Source organism: Hemibagrus wyckioides, linkage group LG28, assembly GCF_019097595.1.
Source record: "Hemibagrus wyckioides isolate EC202008001 linkage group LG28, SWU_Hwy_1.0, whole genome shotgun sequence".
NCBI classification, from domain to species: domain Eukaryota; kingdom Metazoa; phylum Chordata; class Actinopteri; order Siluriformes; family Bagridae; genus Hemibagrus; species Hemibagrus wyckioides.
The window spans coordinates 14,070,077-14,089,220 of NC_080737.1; the positions used below are offsets into that span (position 1 = coordinate 14,070,077).

At 39.4% G+C, this 19,144-nt stretch overlaps 1 protein-coding gene across 2 annotated transcripts in view; it reads right to left on the minus strand.

Moving 5' to 3' along the window:
- Positions 1-19,144, minus strand: part of srrm3 (serine/arginine repetitive matrix 3) — an 80,895-nt gene that overhangs the window by 34,199 nt on the left and 27,552 nt on the right. For both annotated transcript variants that reach the window (XM_058383936.1, XM_058383935.1), the window contains exon 2: positions 8,854-9,086. In XM_058383936.1, the coding sequence (XP_058239919.1) occupies positions 8,854-9,074 (221 nt within the window). In that variant the 5' untranslated portion in view covers positions 9,075-9,086. The remainder of the gene's footprint in view (positions 1-8,853; positions 9,087-19,144) is intronic.

Sequence of the window (19,144 nt, forward strand, 5' to 3'; positions counted from 1 at the left end):
CATGAAGAGACACTGTCTACATAAATAAAATAAACAAGTAGCCTATGGTGTTCATGTAAGTCCTGGTTACCTCTGTCAAGAATGACATGAGCGATGAAATTCTACCCAAAGTCTACATGAATAGTGAGAGCGGGGAGAATAAGAGGGAATAAGGGAGAGGTATATAGAATGATATGCGATAGGAATTGTTATTTGATTATGTTATGTGTCTGGGGAGAGAATAGAGCACTTTCCTGCACCAGCGAGAAAGAGATCAGTTCATTAAGAGCATGTCATGTCCCTCACACCTCCAGCTACTGCAGCCTGAAAATGATGCTGACAAAGTGTGTGTGTGTGTGCGTGTGAGAGAGAGAGAGAGAGAGAGAGAGTGTGTGTGTGTGTGTGTGTGTGTGTGAGATTCGAATCAAGAAACCTTCAGCAAAAAAAGATGTTCTCTAAGTCAAGAAAACCCATACTGATGCACAAGCCCATTCACAGCCTGATATTATTAGATCAGATATTGATCTACTTTGTGTGGATAATGGAATTTAAATGCAGGGTAGTCTGGTATGCTACGTGCTGACATTAAGAGAGAGGGCAATGCAGATTCGATAGCTCTGCCTCATAACTAATGCAGTGAATGGGCAAAATTAATGACTGCTTTCAGTTATATACAGCGTGTGCTTTCAATGCTTATATCAGTTTCTTCGAGCCTGCTCTCCTGGTAGTGGCTGGGCGATTTTTATATCACTGGGGGCGGTTGTGGGGTGTGATGGACGGATGCAACAATTATCTCTGCTGTTATTTCACTGGGAAAACTTGAGGCAGCAAAATTTACCCTGCTCTCATGAGAATTGGAGTCTGGTTGCATTTTTGCTCTCAGATTCTCAGCAGTGCCCAAAGTCAACCGGAGCGCTTTATGTGATAACAATAAACTAGACTAAGACTTTTGGCCATGGTTTCCTGAAAATGCTCCTCTCTATAGCCATCTTGTTAAACAGCTTCCTTTCTTCTTCTGTTCTTGAACTGATTATAGTTCACTCTCTCGGGATTTGTCTAGATGGTGAGATGCTTAGATGTCTAAACTGTGAGTGACCATGGACATGCAACTGTGATCAGTCAGAATAACTAGAAACTGATATGAAACCAGTTTTTTTCTTTAATTTCTCACCTGTAAAAGAAAACGAGATTTTTGTGTCCACCTTCTTCCATTGCTTCATGGTCCAGTTCTGATGCTCACATGCCCATTGTAGATGCATTTATCAGTGGACGGGGTCAGTATGGGCAATCTGACCAGTCAGCTCCATACGAACCCCTTTACACAGCAAGCTGCAATGCACTGTGTGTTCTCACACCTTTCTATCATAACCAGCACTAACGTTTCCAGTCATTTATGCTCCAGTAGCTCTTTAATGGGATCAGCTAGCTTTCACTTCCCACAGGAATCAATGCACCTTTGGCCCTCGTGACCCTGTCTTCACCGGTTCACCAGTTGTCCTTCCTTGGACCATGTCTGCTGGTTTGGAGAAGCTCTGACCCAGTGGTGTATTGTGTACTGAGTCTTCACTTGCTGCCTAATGTTATTCACACCACCTGTCTATGTCTTAAAAAACAACTTGAACTCTGGTTAAATTCTTGATATCTGACAGGCATAGAAAGGCAAAGACATGTCTTCCAAACATCATTGTGCTCACTGGTATCTACTGATAATAAGAAAAAGAATATAGACATCGAGCTAATATTCATAGGCTTTATCTGTAGTTGAAAAAATAAATTTGTGTTGTCCTGTAATACCAAAAATGTGGCTTTATATTGTAATCATAACAACCACTGAGTTCTGTTTTGTATCTGATTACTACATGTTAGTTTGGTATGCACTCCAGGCTCGGTTTTACAGGCTTGAGCTGACTGGTTGGGTGATTTTTCTCAAAAAAATAGCTGAGCCTTACAGCTGTTTCCTGTTACATTAACATTAATGCACTTGTGGTTATAAAGGCAGTAAGCTTCCGAGATCAGACATATTCAGTTTGGTCTATAATAATGCTTGCTAGTAATGTAGAAGAATTAGCGCTTTCTCCTTTCCCCATAAGATTCTTGTACACAATAGGAAAAAGCAATTTTCCAAACTGGAATTCCTGCAGGACAGATTGTGCTCATACAGTACTCATAAACATGGCAGGGCCCAAATGGCCCCATTCTGACAACCGGCAGACTCACAATGTCAAACAGCGGCATTTTCAATTTAGTTTAGCATGCCTCTACCGGAAAATGAAATCAGAGCAGCGTGTCCTGTCTGCGTTGTGAAGCTTCCAAGGCCTCTTGTCACACTATTTGCCCCGCAGTATAATGCAATTTCAGCCTCATGTTCCCTGCCTGAAGTGGGCTGGTACTCATCAGTATCAAGTACCGGCACCTGCATGAAGAAAGACGAATAAATACCCTGTTTGAACACCCTGAGCTATGATTTTTCATAATTACATGAAATTATATTTCAATATATTCAAATTTCAACAAATACACAGTGTTTTCTTTATTTTACCTCTTAATGACCACCACTTGATATCAGTGTGGTTCTTTATGTTTGACACTTTATTAGGTCTCAAGGCTTCATGATCATAGCCTTTCTTCCCTGACCTCTTTCATTAAATGATAACTGGAGGTTTTTCGCTTTTCACACTATTATACAGTCTGTTGTGTCGGAAATTTTGCTAAAGAAAGACAGCATATATAAAAATGATTACAATGGCAAGAAGTGGAAGCTGGGGCTGATTTCTTTCTAGCCCAGACTGTTTATTTTTGTCAGTCATCGAAATGTCAGCGTGATTACGCTTGGTGAAGCATTAATTGGGGATCATTTAGTCTGCTTCATTGATGTATCCGTACATCATCTGCAGTGTTTGATAAGGGCACATTAAAAAGTGTAACAAATGCCAACAAGGTGGATCATTTTCTTGATTTTCCAAAATGCCTTTGGAGGAGAAAATTGTAAACTAAACACATATTGTCCAAACAGCATTTAATATTTGCTATTTTTTTAGCTTTCCCATTCAATACCATGACCAGCCATCACTCAGACTTTCGGATCCTGCTGTAGTTATGCAGCGTAACTAGCTATTAGTGGTGTGTATATAAATAACTGTTATATATGAAGTGTGAGAGTGCACTAGCTTAACAGACACACATTTCACACAACATGATTTCACCCAGGATCATAGTAACCAAGGGCAACCATCATGCATTCAGTGCTGCTGGTCACGAGGGATCCGTTACAACAATACCAGGATTTATCAGTTGCCGTGCAGGGGACCTTTACCACTGCCAGCCAGCGGGTGTGTGTGTGTGTGTTAGTGTTGGTTTATCTCTCCTTGCTCAATAAGCCACAGAAAGCAATTCCGAGTGGATCTGATGCGGTTAAAAGGGAAGGAAGTGAGCCTGCTCTATCTCATCTGTACCTGTTCACAAACAAGCGCTAAAATCCACCTTTTATTAAAAAGCCTGCACTTTATATTCAACAGATATTCAGCAGATATTCAACGCAGCCGGGTTCGCTCGCTCTCTCTCTCTCTCTCTCTCTCTCTCTCTCTCTCTCTCTCTCTCACACTCTCTCTCTCTCTCTCTCTCACACACACACAGGCAAACCAATTTAGATACACTGCACTAAGATACCTTCATAGTTCATACAGTGCAGTAAAAAAATTACTTTCTATTCAACTCAGAGAGATAAAGCACTTTACAATCGCAGTTTGATTTTATGAAAGTCAAGTCATTCAGTCGTCTAGTAGGAGTAGAGACCGGACTTTCTGGATTTTTTTGTGAATTTCAACAGATTTTCTGGTCCGTTTTATAGCCTACAGTCTTCTGCATATTTGAATGCACAGTATATCTGTAATTACATCTATACAGACAAGACTGTGTGTGTGTGTGTGTGTGTGTGTGTCAGCCCATGAGATAACAACCAATCAAGTCCACAAAACGTTCAGCATCTTCCTTCACACACTATAATAAAATGATGAATGGAGCAGAATGAAAGACTGAAGTGCTGATCAGTTCGCAGTGGCAAAGAAAATAAAACATGTGAATCAGCTGTTACTATGGAAACGTTATAATATAAAGAGAATTCATCCCCACTGTGGTATAAAGCACAAATATAGGTAAAAGAAGAAAGAAAACATAACTACAGCATGCCGAGAATGGGATAATCATGAGAGAATGTCTGAAACTTCAAAACTTATGCAACTTCATACAACAGTAGTGTGAAAAGAAGCTACACAAATCCCTGAAATTCGCTCGATTGGATGAGCCACGAGTTTCTGAAATGTCTGATTACAAATAGGACGGATTTAACATTGCATTTGTGAATAATTTCCCTTCAAACCAAGCATTCCTGGATAAGACAAAATGCACCATTTTGAAAGTGGAATTGCATTTAAATTTCTATTATAAGCTACTTTTAGGTAAATATGTTTTCAATGCATTTTGGAAAAGTTTTGGGTTTGTAATGACGTATACAATAGAGATGCATCAGACAGACCTACACTTACCAGGCATAACATTATGACCACCTGCCTAATATTGTGTTGCTCCCCCTGTTTGCTGACAAAACATCCCTGACCCACCATGAACTGTGTATTCTGACACCTTTCTATCAGAAAAAGTATTAACAGAGTTCTTCAGCAATTTGAGCAACGGTAGCTCGTCTGTTGGATCGGATCACACGGTCTAGCCTTCACTCCCCACGTGCATCAGTGAGTCTTGACCGTCCATGACCCTGTTGCCGGTTCACCACTGTTCCTTCCTTGAGCCATTTTTGATAGATACTGACCACTGCAGACCGGGAACGCAGTTTTGGAGATGCTCTGATCCAGTCGTCTATCCATCACAATTTGGACTCACTCAAATCCTTACGCTTGCCCATTTTTCCTGCTTCTAACACATCAACATTGAGGACAAAATGTTCACTTGCTGCCTAATATATCCCACCCACTAACAGGTGCCATGATGATTCACTTCACCTCTCACTGCACATAATGTTATGCCTGATCGGTGTAGTTCCTGTGGTTAATGAGACTCTACTTTGTGTGACTAACTCCATAATTCACTGAAATGCTACACTGCTGGACATTTATGTTCATCTGTAAGTGCGAACAATAACATTTCTCTACTCCAGTAGATGTGAGGTTATTTATTTTCATATAATAAATAATAATGTAATAAAAATCCAGGTCTCTCAATTCCACTCAATTGATCTTCTCTCCTCTTCCTCCTGACGTCATGGCTGATCCTGCTCTGTGTTTAGTTTGTGTGTGTGTGTGTGTGTGTGTGTGCGTGTGTGTGTGTGTGCGTGTGTTGGGAGGGGCACTAAGTAGACAGGCTGCTGAGAGGAGGGGAGGCTGCAGACGACTAATTGGCTCCCAGGGTGGAGATGCCATAAAACACATTTGACAATGAATGCCCTCTGGCTGCAGTCACAGTGCATATGTTGTGTGTGTGTGTGTGTGTGTGTGCACTGTGGCATTTTGGGAGGATACCTGAGTCTGGAAAAATCTGAATAACAGGGGCAAGGATTAAATGTGTCAGTGTGTGTGTGTGTGTGTCTACTGTGGTGTTTTGTGAGGATTAAATTATTAAATTTGTGTGTGTGTGTGTGTGTACTGTGGTGTTTTGTGAAGATTAAATTATTAAATTTGTGTGTGTGTGTGCTATGGTGTTTTGGGAAGGCACCTAAATCTGGATAAATCCGGATAAGAAGGGCAAGGGTTAAATTTGTATGTGTGTGCGTGTGTGTGTGTATGTGTGTGTGTGCACGCGCTGTGGCGTTTTGGGAGGACACCTCCTTTCCAGTCTGGAAAAATCCGAATAAGAGGGAAAAGGATTACATGTGTGTGTGTGTGTGTGTGTGTGTGCACACGCTGCGGTGTTTTGGGAAGACACCTAAGTCTGGATAAATCCGGATAAGAAGGGCAAGGGTTAAATTTGTATGTGTGTGTGTGTGTGTGTGTATGTGTGTGTGTTCACGCGCTGTGGCGTTTTGGGAGGACACCTCCTTTCCAGTCTGGAAAAATCCAAATAAGAGGGAAAAGGATTATGTGTGTGTGTGTGTGTGTGTGTGTGTGTGTCTGTGTGCACACATTGTGGTGTTTTGGGAAGACACCTAATTCTGGATAAATCCGAATAAGAAGGGCAAGGATTGAATTTGTCTGTGTGTGTGTGTGTGTGTCTGTGTGCACACTGTGGTGTTTTGGGAAGACACCTAAGTCTGGATAAATCCAAATAAGAAGGGCAAGGGTTGAATTTGTGTGTGTGTGTGTGTGTGTGTGTGTGTGTTTAAACAGTACCCAGTTTATTTTTATTTTTATGGTGTGTGTGCTCTAACACTCTAATCTAACCGCTACACACCCTTCCCACCCCCTGTATCACAACTTTTGTATCTTTTTGGCGTATTTAACAGAAAGTGCCTACGCTTTAATTAAAAGGTTTTCACCAGTGACATTTACAGATCTTATTTCCAAACACGGTTAGCTCCCGCAAGCCTCTGGAGTATATCTGGAGTATGATACAGCAAAGCTACAATTCACTCCACTACACAAAACCTCAGCTTTTATAGTGAACAACCTCCTGCCTTTTTACACCACCTTTAACTATCAACACTGTTGTGATGTGACATCAGCATTAGCATTATCCATATTTGAGCTTTGCATTGCCTGAAACATCGGGGGCGCTCTTACGTGTGTAGCGGCTGAGGAGCTGATGTTCATCCTGGGTAATGCAGTAGTGAGTTTGGTGCAGCATGCTGTAGTTTATAAACTGCTAACTTCATAGTATACTAGCATACATTAGCAACAAGCTATGTTCCCGTAACATTGTGGCGGTTTGTCTCAACAGTCTATTTGACAGCAGATAAACCTATCAGACCTGTTTTGTTTACCACATTTAAAATCAATTAAACATATATACCTGGCTAGTTATCTAGCTAAACTAGCTGTCATATTCTACAGAAGCCAAAAGTTACAACAGCACATAAAATTTTAGCACTAACAACTAGTTAGCAGCTAGTAACCCAGCTTGAACTGTCATATTCTCTGCCACTGATTTAACAGTAGCCATGTAAGAACAGCTCACAACAATCAAAACCATTTTGCTAATTATTAACTATTATTAATAGTTTTATTAATATTAAGTTAATTATTAAGGTTTTGTGTATTACTTCTAAAAATTAGCTAACTGACTAGTTAACTGCTAAACCAGTTCATATTGTCTTATTATACAGTAGCCAAACAGATATAATATGCCACAACACATAAGATTCTCTTTAGCACTACTGGCATTAGCTTTGATAGCCAGCTATTTAACCAAGCTAGTAACCAAGGCTGAGCTGTCATATTCTTTACGACAGGAGGTGTCATTATGCTAAAATTATTGCTAGCAAAAATTATGCTTAGCATCAGCCTCGTGCGTCTGCTAAACTAGCTTACACTATCATTTAGTACTAGCTAAAAAAAATAACACAAGTCACATTTCTTTGTCTTTATTAGCCTTAGCTAACTTAGGTAGCTGGCTAGTTCACTGAAAGTAAGCTTGTCCATTCTGTCATTTATTTTTCAGGCAAAATATACCACAACAAGTTTTGCTAATTATGAAGCATAGCATCATGTTTAAGTCTCACAAACTCCACTTATCAAAGTATTTAGATTCTATACTTATTAAACCTACATGACTGATGTTCGAGAGGTTTAATTCAATAGCTCCAAATTAAATAAATCTATAAATAATTTGATCTATAAAGACAACTTTAATAAAATTATGTTCTGTTAGGAAAAGCTCTGAAAAAAATAGCCAAAATATTATTGTACACATAATGTGTAAATAATTTGTTTAATATTTGAATAATTAGAATAAGTTCATGAAATATATATATATATATATATATATATTGTATTTAAAGTGTTCCATGGCTACAACAGACTAGCTAAGGGTTTATTCGTATGGGGTTTTTTTCCAGTTGAGCTCCGTGTTTAGCCCTCCATTCAAATTGCGACCATCCCCCATGAATTTCCAATGCAACCACTGATTACAGGACAATATTCAGGAGCAAAAGCTGCTTTACGGGGTGCCTGTGTGAACGTGTGCTGCCCCCTTGGCAGATGGTCGTGCTCTCTTTCCTGACATCCTGCTTCCTATCACACTCATCAATCTGATGGCCAGAACTCCTAATGAGGAACGTACCATCTGCTGTTCTAAGAAGGGGGATGTTCGGATAGACTACAACGGATTAAGTCTATTAAGTAGCTCTACTTTGTATAGGGAAAATAATAATAAGAAGAAAAAAAACGAAAAGCTTTTCAGCGGCTGAAATGTTAGCATGGATTACGAGGAGTTTCAGTGTATGGATTTAGCCAAAATCAAAATAAGTTTAATCTTCTGAAATAGGCTGTAATTTTATCTTTTAAAAGATCTGAGGTTTTGCCGAGGCGATAGAATAATGCAATGGCGGGTTGGAATTTATGTCTTGCAGGTAGATAAATGATTCCTCTCACAAGGTTACACGTACAAACCGAGAGCTTCCTGATCAACATCCTCCGTGAAACACACAAGTTACTCAGGTTCACATCCCTCCTGAATAATTAGACACGTCTTGCTACCTGACTTTCTTAAAAGCCCGAGGGACAGCTAGTGTAGGCTGTGTGTGTGTGTGTGTCTTCCTGAAAGAGAGCATTACTTTTCCTCTAGCTATTATATTTCATAATGCATAATAATCCATGTTAACACAGAAACAATGCATGCTATCAAAGACATCATATCCAACTAGCGATTCATTTTTATTTTTGTTATGTTTACTTCTGTATCCCAGGAACATACAGTCACACATTTTCTCACCCCTGTTCCTCCATCATCTCCTGCAGCTCCATGCACTTCAGCTCCACTCGTCTCTTCCTCTCATGGTCAAGGATCTCACGACGAGCCTTCTTCACCAGTACGGGCTTTGGTGGAGCAGCTTCTTCTTCTTCCGGTTCTTCGTCGCCATTGGGGCGTGTGGCAGCACCTGGGGCACCGTTAGCACTGGCCTCAGGAGAGGGCACCCTTGCCCCGTCGTACATGGCCGCAGCACTCTGAAAGAGAAAAGAGCAAGGAAACAGTGTCACTGATAGAATGTCCTTTAATCACATATATCTTACCTGAGCTTAATTGGAATAATTAGGATAATAAACAATAGTTATGCAAAAATCCCTTTTTTTAAAGTAACAAATGTACATATATGCTTGATTAAGCCTGGGTTGCCAGGGTGCTGGTTTTTACTCCACATTGTAGTAGTTTTGCAACAAGGTTGCAGGTGGAAACAACATTTTTGTGGGGGGTAGTTTAAGCCAAGATTAGGTTTTAGACCAAATAAACCAGAAAATAACCAGACAAAGGGAACCTTAAAATACAGATAGTGTAACTACTATGTACAAAACCAGTTCTGTAGTTCTATAATATATTTATGTTGTTATATGCACCATAGTGAACTTTTTTTCCCCCCAAGACCAAAGAAATTTGTCTCGCTTCCCAATTTGTGTTATATAGTTTTAGGGATTTTTGATCTGTGGATAAGCTACGAATTTTGCTAAGACCTGGCAACCCTGTTTGTTACTCCCAGGTCCGAACTGATTCAATCTAATCACTGCATTGTGTTTGGGACTGATATGAACATTCATTTCAGAAATTAAGCCCAGAACATAGTTTCAAACTGTATTGCATATAGGAGAGCTCATCAAATGCTCCATAAACCCACTGAACCATTCAGATCAATAATTGCTCATGGCCTCTTTGCTTGGATGCATTTTGAAGTATGCTTATCGATGTGGCAGAATGGCATTAAAAAGTTCTTAATGGGTGACGGAGGAAGATATTTTAATTGACAAGGAAATGACATAGCTCGTTATTGTTAAGGCTAATGAACACAGTATTCCTGGATTAATTTATGTGTCTGAGCAGCTTGTTCAACATCTATGTATTATAGGTTTCTTGTTATATAAAAAGTTTATCCCGACTCTAAGTGACATTGTTTCCACAACCCACGACTATTCTTTATATTCGCCCGCATCCTGCCCATTATTTTGCATGTTAGGCTAAAAGGCATGTGTTCAAACATCTACCTAACACACACGAAAGCACAAAAGCAAAATGATGGTGGGATGAGAGAGAGATTGAGCGATAGATGGGTCTAATGTCTCCACATCTCTGGGACAGAAGCCAGAACTTTGCTCCATTAATGGACTCGTTTTTCATAATGCGGAATATGTTACCACAGTGTTTAATCACTGTCATTGTCAAATAGCCTAGGGTCTTTTAATGCATCCTGTGTCTAACCCTAAGCAACAAATGTCCCTCTCTCTCTCTCACAGTGTCCTATTAAACAGTTAAAAGTTTAATACAAAAATCCCAGTTTGTTATTCAGTTTCACATGGTTGGTTAGGTAATGATGTAAGTCTGTCTATATTTGAATAGAAAATCAACAGCAATGCATTTAGGCTGTCTTTTGTCAAGCCTCCTTTAGTCCGGGTGTTAAAAGCGAGAGGCAGAAGGGGAGCGTTTATCGAGCAAGCCGTGCATTGTGGGTAAAAGCACGAAGCGATGCATAGCCTAACAGGTGGCGCGGCAGCAGGAGGCATCGTCGCAGAATTCATTATCCACTAAATCATCAGCTTCAGAATCGATGTGAATTACGTACATACTCTCGCTCTCTATTCCTTAACAGCTCTCTCCTCATAGCACTCCAGTCATAATAATAATCATTTCTCCTCCCACTCCATGTCTCCACATCTGCCTGTCTCCTTCTCTATTAAGCAATCTGCACAGCGAATATTTCAGAAGTCAAAGTTGCTTTGCTTAAGTTCTTAGGAAAGGTTTTCCATAACCTCAAACCTTCTGTTTCTTTGACTGCTGAAAAGATAGACTTTGTATCCTTAGTTGCTGATATCAATATAATTGAGGGGAAAGGTTGACTGTGGAATAGTTGTTGGTTCCAGATGAGATGGATTGAGTAGTTTAGAATCTGCTGATTTCTTCTATAGACTTTTACCCAAAATACGGATCTCATTCTGAGATGCTTTTCTGCTCCCCACCGGTTATAAAGAGTGCATGGTTATTAGAGAGTTATAAAGAAAGTTGCCTTCCTGTTAGCTCAAGTCAGTGTTGCCATTCTCCTCTGATCTCTCTAATTAATAAGGCATTTCTTCTCATCGAACTGCCACTTTCTGGATATTTTTGGTTTTCTTGCACCATTCAGTGTGGATAGAAAATCCCAATTGAGAAGTTAAGATAAGTCTAAGGTGATCATTAACCGAAGCTCTTGACCTGTATATACATGATTGCATGCACTGTATCGCGGCCACTTGATTGGCTGATTAGATCATTTCATGAATGTGCAGAGATACAGGTGTTGCTATTAAAGTGGCAATTGAATTTATGTCATTTACACCCCTTCAGATTCTTATTATTATTATGTGATACCTAAACATCTGGCCTGTCTTTTGGTTACAAGACAAATCTTGTAGAAGTCTATTAAAAGTCTTATACTGTACATATGCTCTATGCAACACATATTAAACTAAAGATCCAGAAATCTTCCGTTTATATCGGAGATGTTAATCATGCTCCTAGTTTAATAAGACGCTTTATTTATTCATCGTATCTATCTGCTCGCATTTCTGTAATGCTATTTATCTATTCCCTTGTTTGTCTCACTACAATTTAATACCAGCTTGGAGATGTTTAATATGGCAATAAAACACTTTAAACACCAGCAGAAAAGAAAGGTGTTATAGTGCTCTATGGAAAGGAAGCTAGATGTTCTTAATCCTTTTCATATTTTTAGATAGCGAATTTGTATCTAGCACTAAGATATAATATCCGTACGTTAACAAAAAAAAAATGCTTTCGAGGCATATTATAAAAACAGGCAGCGCTCGAATTATGCTAATCTTTTCACACATTTTCATTCATTGCAGTAGAGCAAAAAATACCAAGGTGCAAATTAAAAATGAGTGGAAATCTAGTCGAGTCCTGATATCTTAACACCAGGTACAGTTCTGAGTTCTGTCAAAGCTAGCTTTAATCGATGGCTAATACAGCTAACAACGCCAACATCCAGCGGGCCTTAGGATGACAAGAAATACAAGGAAGGTATGATTTGTGAAGTCTTAAACCGTGTGTGTGTGTGTGTGTGCATAAGCACTAGTAAAGTACAGACAGCTTACTGTAATCTCCCACAGGAGAACCATCTCTCTTTCTGTAATTACACAGGCTGCTATGTCAGATACACACTCTCGGTCCCCTGCCATTCCTGTCTTATATTATGCTGATGCAGTTCACTCGTTTAAAGAGCAGCAGCAAAACACTCCTGATGGAAAAGATTACTGCAGCCAATTAAAGTTACGAAGGGAGAATGTGTATATGGATGCAGTAAAAAACACTGAGCATGTGTACAAAGGTTTAATAATATATTTACGAAGCACCATAACCATATAATCGACATTAATTGAGAAAGCAGCCTTGAATCAGCCATATTCTATTAAATTAAATAAATAAATAAATAAATAAATAAATAAATAGATAAGAATTATGAATAGGCCAGGTTAAACAAATATTTATTAAATCTGGTTTTAAAAATAATTTATATAATGATATACAGGGTTCATAATATTCTGAATTTCATTTTAATTTTCATTTTAAGAATTTCAGAATTTCAGTCTGAATTTCCATTTTAAAACAAGCAATATAATGAACTTAAAATATGTGTGGAATAAATAGAAATACTTTGTGAACACTGTATACAAAATTCGCTTCACTTGTATCCCATAGTTCCAGTTATATCACATTAAGCTAAATGAGCATTGCTAGCCTTGGTGGACACGATGTAAGAGTTAAACTCATTGTTAATGTTTAATTATTTACATATACTACTTCGGTATTTGTTGTGTAACATTCTATTAATTATGCATCTGTTGTAATTGTACCGTTTGAACCCGGAGGTCCCAATCGGCACAACCTATAGAGTTAAACTTCCTACTTAGAAACATGTTGGGCATGATAGCTTTGGATTGCAATGACCAACATGTGTTATAAATTATAGGGCTACATAAACATGTTATAACAGTTAAAATAAACTGGTCAATAGCAATAGCAAATGACAATATAGTGCCAAAGAAAGAGGTTGTGGAAGGCAGGCAGTTTAGCCGACTGTGGAGCTCGAATGCCACCTCAGGTGTTTGCTACTGAGCTTATTATGTTTATCAGTCATTATCTTTATTTATTCATTAAAATTGTTGAGAATTTATGTATGTAATTTTTTTTTAAGAATGTTAAACTGATGTAGTCTGTAGCAATTTTTGGATTTACTTTAACACCAACAAAAAATGCTGGGAATCATGATTCTGAGGATCAAATCTTGAAGCCAGAATCATGAATCAAATCAGAGTCTACCCTATTAGCTACAAAACCTGCTTTTTAACAAGTCTGGCTAGCTGATAAACTGAAATAATTAATGTTATATGTTAGTAATGCATATGTTATAATGTTTGAAAAGTATCTTCGCTTGAAAGTACGTGAGGGCACTTCAGTTTGGCGAGCACTGAGACACGTATGCTTCATTTCCTATCGCTCTCAAGCGTCTAGACTATGCTCATGAGACACGGTGATGTTGGTGCTTTGGTTCAAAGTCACTCTTATGATCACAAACATGCACTTTCATCTGAAAACAAGAACAACTTCCCTAATGGTGACGCCAAAAATAGAAGTTGCATAATGTGACGTAACGTAATTTTAATGGCAGCGATAATAATATGGCCCACCGTTTTCGGTTACTTGACAATATATTAATTCAAATAAGTCAGTACGCCTGCTGTAGATAACCTTTCAACAGTCTGGGGTTGCAGGAGAAAGTCAATTAGTCACCAAGAGTCTCTCAATCCACATGCCTTTAAAGCGATGGGGGAAAATACGAATCCACTTACAAGCATCACAGTGCGTTTTGAGACATTTGCTAATAGGATTAAAAATGTTTTGTGACACTTATTACATGGAATCGGTCTTGGGAGGATGGGAACGTTTACTGTGGAAAACAACGTCTTAATTTCTGTTTTAGGTGAGAAAAAAAATCTAATCTAACAGGTAACAAAAGCAGAAAAGAAACATTTTTGTCTTTTTACTTTTAGAACAAAAAACAGGCAGAATCCAGTCCAAACATAGGGCTGGCAAACAAAAGCTGACGGTGATATAAGCACTGTAACACTAAGCTTAGTGCTAATTAGCCTGAAACAAGTGTTATGGTGGTGATAGGAAGAACAGAAGGTCCTGTAACTAAACACGAGGATAGTTCTATTCCCAGGGTAACAAATAATCCAGCGGAGACAATTGGAGCAAGTGTGACACTCGGGCTGTAATTAATAATTATAAATAGAAACATGTTTTCCTGTAACTGGAATATTAGCGCAGTTCAAAACGTATAAAACAATGCTAAAACATTTATTCTGCATTACAAATCCGATTGAAACCACCTGCATGACAGACTGAAGAGGTGAAAAATGAATATAGACCTTATCGTTCTTTTGCTCTTCTGTTCTAGTGCTCTATCTTTCATATTTTGTCATCTTTCTGTCATTCTTTCACCAATAATCTCTTCTCTTCTCTCTGTAGGAGATGACTGGAGTGTTAAAAAATATCCAGAGGTTTGTCCTTGGCCAGAAAATAAATCTGACACTACAGTAAATGTTCCTATATCCAATTTCCCAATGAATATTTTAAAAAAATAAAAAGGCTTAAACCAGCACTATTTATTCCTGTATTTTCCTTCATTCTGAGCTCATCTCAGCTACAGTCTTACAGTCTAGTGTTCTGACCTGCTGTGACTGTTTACCCTTTCTGCCTCTGCCGAATTCCTCCTTGAAGGTCGCATCCTTTAGAAAATCACTCTCAGAAAAAAACAAAAAAAACAATGAGAACAGTTTTTCTCTGTTGGCTCTACTCCCGCTAGTGCTCCCAGCCCAGCATGTGCTTCCAGGAGAGGACTGGGTGCTTGAAAGCATTTATTTCCATAGGCCCTGTGAGAGATGGTAGTGAAGGCTGGAATAGATTGCTGGCTGTGTTTGCTACAATAGTGAGCAGCTCTTTTAGAGGCAATCTGGGGAGAGCAAGGCTCCAGGAGAAATAGGAGGCTAGCATGAAATGGAGGCTGTGTATGGAAATGTGGGGACATTAGAGAGCTCCGGTGAAGCATGGTGAGGTTATGTTTTGTTTGGCTTATAGCAAATAAAAGAGACTAAGAGCAGGTGAAATCATTGTAACCCCCTCATTTTTATGGAACCAGAACCAGAGTGGTTGGATGTCCTGCTGAGAAAGCTTTTTCTCTCTTGCTAACAATTTCTTTTCTAAGGTTCTGCTGGCACCAAAAGAAAAGAGAGAAGGCAGTAAATCTTTGCTAACATGCTTGCAGAAAATGTCTTCCAGGCACAAAATGAGTAGCCGATGATGGGTCATTTGGGTGCATTAGAACATCAATGGATGTTCATTTGCTAAATTCTTGACACATTTGACAACGTAATGTCTCCTGGCTCAACTCCACAGTAGTGTGTGAAGGATTTCATGTGGAAGGCTGGCGATATGCTGCTTATCTGGGATTCTCTTGAACCGAAAAGACAGAGATGTATCGAGGGAATCGGCTCTAGAGTGGAATACTTTCCTCCAGTGGAAATCCACTGCAACAGAACCTATGACAAGGAGCTGCGATAAATCTTGGCCGGAATACATTAACGCCAGTGATAGTCATCCTTCCGGAGAGAGATGAGCAAAACAGGAAGAAGTGAGACGGAGGAATGGATAATGAATTCTCATTGTCTTCAAGAGGAACAGTGTTATTGGGATATTGTACAGCACTGAGTTATGGGGACTAGTGCAACAGGCCTTAATGCCTGGATCTTATTCCTATTCTTATAAGTAATGTTCTCAAGATTTGTAAAAGATGGGACCAAGAAATGCCTGTGTAAAGAGATTTGGTTCTTTATTAGTTTGGTGTAATGATGACTGATACAAGTTGTGGTCCAGGTGTTCAGGTGTTTATTGTAGAATCAGGAGAGACTTGTACTTAGGGGTGTTAATGAAAGAAGCCGCTTGATAATCACTGGAAGGATGACGTGTCTAAGCAAAAGCAAAAACTTTATTAGAAATAGGAATATTATGCTTCAGTGGAAACTTAGATAGTTGAAGATGGTGGAACTGCCTGAGGAATGTGGCCTCACAATTTGGCATGTAATGTTTTCTGAGATGCTTTTCTGCTCAGCATGATTGTAATGATTGGTAACTTTCAGTAATCTGCCTACATGTTTTTAATTTTAACTCTAAACACAGTTGTGTGTGAAATTCCCAGGAGTGCAACTGTTTCTATAAATACTCGAAAAAAAAAATGCCATGGACAAAGACACTATGAGCACATTTTTCTTCTTTCTGATGTTTGATCATTATTTGAGGCTCTAGACCAGTATCTGCATGATCATATGCACTGAGCTGCTGATAATTAGCCATTTGTATAATTGCAATGAATAAAGTAGATTGTGAAAGTTTATGAAAATATTATCTGGTCAGTCTTCTTTGTTAGCTTTCATACACCGATCAGGCATAACATCATGAGCAGTGAGAGGTGAAGTGAATAGCACTGATGATCTCCTCATCATGGCACCTGTTAGTGGGTGGGATATATTAGGCAGCAAGTGAACATTTTGTCCTCAATGTTGATGTGTTAGTAGCAGGAAAACCATTGGACAAGCGTAAGGATTTGAGCGAATTTAATGAAGGGCCAAATTGTGATGGCTAGACGACTGGATCACAGCATCTCCAAAACTGCAGCTCTTGTGGGGTGTTCCCGGTCTGCAGTGGTCAGTATCTATCAAAAGTGGTGCAAGGAAGGAACAGTGTTGAAACGGAGACAGGGTCATGGGCGACCAAGGCTCATTGATGCACGTGGGAAGCGAAGGCTGGCCCGTGTGGTTTGATCCAACAGACGAGCTACTGTTGCTCAAACTGCTGAAGAAGTTAATGCTGGTTCTGATAGAAAGGTGTCAGAATACACAGTGCATGACGGGTCAGGGCTATTTAGGCAGCAAAAGGGGGACCAACACAATATTAGGCAGGTGGTCATAATGTTATGCCTGATCAGTGTATATTGTTATATATTAGTAGTAGTAGTACTATTACCCCCTGTAACTGTCTATAATAAGGAAATACCTAATTGCAGGATTCTATTTAAAAACTTTAATAGTTCTGTTAATAACTGCACATTACAGTTGTGTATTTAACTCTTCCCCAAGTCTCATAAAGTAAAAGGGCAGGCATGTTTACTGTAAACTGCATTAAAAACGATGCATTGCTCATTGATAGTCATCATCGCCATTAGCCTGTACTTCATGTGGGATTTTTACAACCGAATGCATTATATACTGTACATCAGTGCTCCATGCATTAAGTTCAGCAACACTACAGATCTGTAAATAATTGTAAATTAATTTTTTGTTTCCTCCATATCATTCTTTACATTATATCCCATTAGGAAACCCCGCAAAAGAAAACCCCTTCTCACTCCTTCCATCACTTTAATCATCATGTATTACCTCCAGTTGCCCCGAGCTATTTTTAGACAAAACACCATCCATTAGGAGGGAATTTCATTAGGGGGATACGTAGCAATCACTCCCGCCCTAAGCATTTCCACCAGTTCTGTGTCAAACGTGAGTCCAAAACATCATTATGGATTTCATTTTTAATTCATGAGCACCTACATCACACCACTAGTTTTTTAACCATCAAAATATCTTTGCTTTGGCAGCTGTGTGATGGTTCTCAAGTGCCGTTGTTTTTTTTTTTCCTGACCTTGTTTAAGCTCAGATTGGTTCATTTCACCAAAAGAACAACTAAAAAGACTAGGGAGCAAAGCCAAAGCTATTTCAAGCTTTATTGAGCCTCCTGAAAGAGAAGGTAGTGGCCATTTTGCAGGATTAAATGCTCTGTCCTCGTGTGCCTGCTCCGCTTCTTGGGAAATGGACAGAGACCTAAAGCAGGCATTTCTGTGCCAGGAGCTGAAACAGAAATTGGAAAGTGGAGTTGTAAAAGGGAGATTAAAAGCGTCCTTGTTTGGCTTTCTCTCATCTAGCAGATGAAGGGGTTAGGGAAGACACTTTCCCTTGGTTTTTTGTTCTCTATACAGCCTCAGTGAGGTAAAGAGAAGAATGAAGTGCGCCCGAAGCACAGTCCATAGAAAAAATGTCAAAAGGTACATCGGGCAAGAGAGCGAAGTGTACAGAGACGGACGTTTCTAGGAGCAGATACATAAACTCGAGCATAAAGCAAGGCTAAAACTGCATGCACTAGTCCATACAAATTAGACAGAAGCATTATATGATCTGCTGCAGCCAATCACTGATGATGGCCAGTCTTTGTAATCAGTATTAATCGGATGTTGTAGTGCAGATGTGTCCAATCTTTTAGCCAGTGTGGGTTCAGGTTTTCGTTCCAACCAAGCAGAAGCCATACCTGAGTCTACTGAAAGATTGAACTGATTAAACAAGTGGAATCTCCTGCTTGATTGGAATGAAACCCTGCAACCCAAGCCGGTCCTTCTTGGATAAGATTGGACACTCTGGGTGTAGTGGTGAAACTGTCATACCTATTGCTAACTTGGCTTTTCTACCAGTTGCTATTTAGGAACTGAGAAATGGCTGTATCAGCAGTGACATACTGTAAGTGGAAGGACACAGCAGGCAGCGAGACATTCAAAATCTGCCAGCGCAGTAGGATTGGTAGGGAACTCACTTTGGTCCAAACTCCCTGACGAGAGTCTTTTAAAGCAGATGCAAAGTCGACCCTGTATTTTGCTCACAAGAGCACACTTTAAACACGTGCCTCATGTCTTACCTGTATCGGGATGCTATATGGATGTTATCGAATATTTAGAATGAACAAAACAAATACAGATCCAAATACAAGGTGCACTTTTTTTTTCTTTTTTTTAGCAAAGCTTGCCGGAAAAGTTCACGGAGCATCTGGATGAGACTAAAAGTGTGCATCTAGACAAAAAAAGGCACAGGAGCAGGTTTTTACTTTCCTTCAGGAGCTTGCAAGCCATCAGATATTTAACTCCCAG